The 3,854-nt window shown below is 35.2% G+C and overlaps 1 protein-coding gene across 1 annotated transcript; it reads left to right on the top strand.

Moving 5' to 3' along the window:
• The first annotated feature begins 1,236 nt into the window (after positions 1-1,236).
• On the top strand, positions 1,237-3,003 carry LOC141629439 (berberine bridge enzyme-like 3). Its single transcript, XM_074442443.1, has one exon. The coding sequence runs from the start codon at positions 1,284-1,286 to the stop codon at positions 2,886-2,888; it is 1,605 nt and encodes a 534-aa protein (XP_074298544.1). The 5' UTR covers positions 1,237-1,283; the 3' UTR covers positions 2,889-3,003.
• The last annotated feature ends 851 nt before the right edge of the window (positions 3,004-3,854 follow it).

The following is a 3,854-nucleotide window of genomic DNA, read 5'->3' as shown; positions in this document are numbered from 1 at the left end:
TTCCGGTAGTAGTATATGAATATCATATAGATAGACAGTCTCACCATACACAGATATATCCGTTTAAAGTGAAAGATGGACAAATATGCTTAAAGTGATAATATTTTTTAGTCCCACCATACAAACTTGTTGGATATCTTATGTTTAAAGTGGATAGATATTTAACCCGTCTATAACTATAGACGGATATATCCCGTCTATAATAAAAATTTGTGATAGATTAAATAGCAAGCAATCTCACTAGCTTTAATTTTAACGACTCTAATTGCTTTATAATAATTTCATAAAGTTGAGATGCACTCCTTGCCGAAAATTTAGGCTCTTAGTCTCTTAGAGCAATAGCAATAGTAGAACTTTATATAAAGTTACTCACATGTCATGTCATAATACACCAATCCCAATTTTGAAGAATTTTTGTTCACAATAGAAGAACTTTATATAAAATTCTTAGATGAAAAAATTTATAAAATGAATAATGTTAAATGGTTCAACCCATTTTACAAAGCTATATTTATTGATTGTACATTTACCAATATTTATAAACTTGGTTCTTATTTTATAACTTGGTTCTTAAAAATAAGAACAACTTTTAAATGCAATAGAAGAACTCTTAAAATAAAGTTCTTGATAACAACCCCAATGCTAAGAACTACTATTGCTATTGCTCTTATTTCTTCGCTCTTCCATTTTTTATGGTCGTTGGATTTTCTTTCTTCTTTCCTTTTTTTTAGAAGTTTGTGCGGTCCAAATTCATTTGCCTAAGTAGTAGAGTATTTTGTGCGGTACAAAATAATTTTCTCATTTCTTATACAAAATAAAAAGGGGAAAAAATGAGCAATTAGAATGGAGTATTTTATTTTAGGCCAAGGGTCATTTGAATATCCACAAATTTCCTTGTCCATTTGTTAAATAACGATCAATAGGTCTCACTTGTGACGGATATATGGGATATAAGCTTCTGACGAATCAAGTAGCACCCACATGGGAAGATAAGACAAAAAGTAGAATGTATAGGTAATCAAAAATGATTTGTCTTTATCCTTCCATGTTGGTTTTATTTGAACTGTCACAAGCTTGTGACGGATATTGGCCGTCACAAATGAGAATTTGTGTATAACGATTAAGGACAATATTTACAATAATCCCCTCCATTTTTATTGGAAAAGATGAAAGTACATCAGTCATCATATATAACATGAATCATATACAACATGAATAATTAACAGGCTAGCATTACATTGAAAAAAAAATCCACTACAAACATTAGTTAGTCTTAATTAACTATGAATATGAAAATCAGATTTTCAAATTGCACAATCTATGTTATTCTAACGCCACTTCTCCTGTTATTTCTTGTTTCACGTCATAGTCTTGAACCAAATTCATCCATGGACAACTTCTTACATTGTCTACCAAGCAAGTCAAGTCGGTCAAACCCAATCACGAATGCCATTTTCACTCCAACTCACCCGTCTTTCTTACGTGTTCTATACGCGTATATACGAGATAGTAGATTCAACACATCTTCAAGTTTAAAACCTCTAGCTATAATCACTGCCCTCGACGAATCCCATGTTCAAGCAACTATATTATGTGCAAAGGCTAATAAGTTAGCAATGAGGATAAGAAGTGGAGGTCATGATTTCGAGGGTGTTTCGTATGTTGCACAAGTTCCATTTGTCATACTCGACATGTTTAATCTTCGATCTATCGATATAGACATGGCAAGTGAGACGGGTTGGGTCCAAGCCGGTGCAACTCTAGGTGAGCTTTATTATAATATTGCTAACATTAGTAATATCCATGGTTTCCCTGCGGGAGTATGCCATACTGTTGGCACGGGAGGCCACTTTACGGGGGGAGGCTACGGGGTCATGTTAAGACGATTCGGCTTGTCAATCGATAACATTGTCGATGCACGAATAGTCAATGCTAATGGTATAGTTCTTGATCGACAAACCATGGGTGAAGATCTTTTTTGGTCTATTAGAGGAGGTGGTGCTGCTAGTTTTTGTGTCGTTCTTTCGTGGAAAATTAATTTAGTACGTGTTCCTCGTACTTTCACGGTTTTCAACGTCTCTAGGACGTTAGAACAAGGCGCTACGGATGTTGTGTTACAATGGCAACAAGTAGCGACAAAACTCGACAACAATCTATTCATTCATGTAGAACCACAAGTACAATTTCAACATGGAGGACGCAAGACCGTCCGAGTCTTGTTTATTGGAACGTACCTTGGACGGACCGAATCCTTAATTCCCTTAATGAACAAAAACTTTCCGATTTTGGGTTTGAATATAAGTGATTGCCTTGAGATGTCATGGGTAAAAACTAATTTATTTTGGGGTCACCTTCCACAAACTACTCCAATTGAGGTGCTATTGCAAAGGACTCCTACACCATCCCATGAGTTCCAAAAACACAAGTCCGATTATGTCAAAATTCCCATCCCAAGAGCGGGTTTAGAGACGATATGGAAGAAGATGATCGAGGTAGAAAATGTGATATTGCAATGGAGTCCATACGGTGGGAGAATGAGCGAAATAGCCGAAAATGCAACACCATTCCCACATAGAGCAGGAATTCTATTCAAGATGCAGTACATTACAGAGTGGCAAGATGAAAGTGAGCAAGCATTGATGAAGAACATCAAAGCGACTCGAGATCTACATGATACATTCACTCCATATGTGTCAAGTAATCCTAGAGAAACATTCTTGAATTATAGGGACATTGATATAGGTACCAATGTTAATGGAAGCTTAAGTTTTGCAGTCAACTATTTCAAGGATAATGTGAACAGGTTGTTGAAAGTCAAGGCCAAGGTTGATCCAACTAATTTCTTTAGGTATGAACAAAGTATTCCAATACTTGCTTCTGATCAATAGCTTTAATTTTAATATGTGTGTGTAAAAACTCGCTCTGCTCTGTCACAGTAAATTGTTTATTCGTATTTGAATTGCAAAAAGGCTATACTTATACCATGTGTATGGCTTTCTCATACACCACCAATCATATCATGATACATGGAATTATTTTATTTCCAAATTAATTTATCTGATTAAGGGTAATTAGTAACTAGATTAAGGGTTGCTACTAGTTTCCTTAATCCAAGTAGTTTTTTTAAGGATGTTTTTTGACTTAATTTTTTAAAGTTATTTTTATTTTTAATTTTTTTTCCTGTTTTTAATTAATCTTTAGTGTACTTAATGTTATTAATTTTTCGAGCCAAAGCAATCAAGTCAGTGTTGCACGGATTTGGGTCGGGTTAATGCGCTCCTTTAAGATGATATCTCGGGTTGAAGCTTGCTCATCTCGGACGGTGTCTACCCACGTAGTAAACATGGCCTTGGGAGGGGGGGGGGGAGTAACTTGTATAGCTTGATTATTAAGAAAGTATACAAGAGTTTATATATTGATACAATAGAATAAAGCTAGACAATTCTATCTATAATTAGTTCCTAAATTATAGGGATAATTGATTACAAAAAGGATGCTAATAGTTGTGATTACATAGAGGATTGATACACATAATAATTACCAAAGATAGAAGATTTACACGGCTTGAAATTATTGTTTGTTAGTAATATCTTCAATATTCCCGCGCAAGATGGACGGTCTTACGCGAAGTCCAATCTTGGACACAAGGAGATGAAATCTTTGTTTTGACAGGGGTTTGGTTAGTGTATATGCTAATTGACCAGAACCTTTGATGTGCTGGCTACGAATAGTGCCTCTTTGAACTTGCTCTTTGACGAAGTGAAATGTTAAAGCTAAATGCTTCATACGTGAGTGAAATACGGGATTGACGGAGTAGTGTGTGGCACTGAGATTGTCACAGTAAATAGTTGATG

Source organism: Silene latifolia, chromosome 2 (genome assembly GCF_048544455.1).
Source record: "Silene latifolia isolate original U9 population chromosome 2, ASM4854445v1, whole genome shotgun sequence".
NCBI classification, from domain to species: Eukaryota; Viridiplantae; Streptophyta; class Magnoliopsida; order Caryophyllales; family Caryophyllaceae; genus Silene; species Silene latifolia.
Note: the sequence above shows the minus strand (reverse complement) of the source record. Positions and strands in the feature narration are given on the sequence as shown.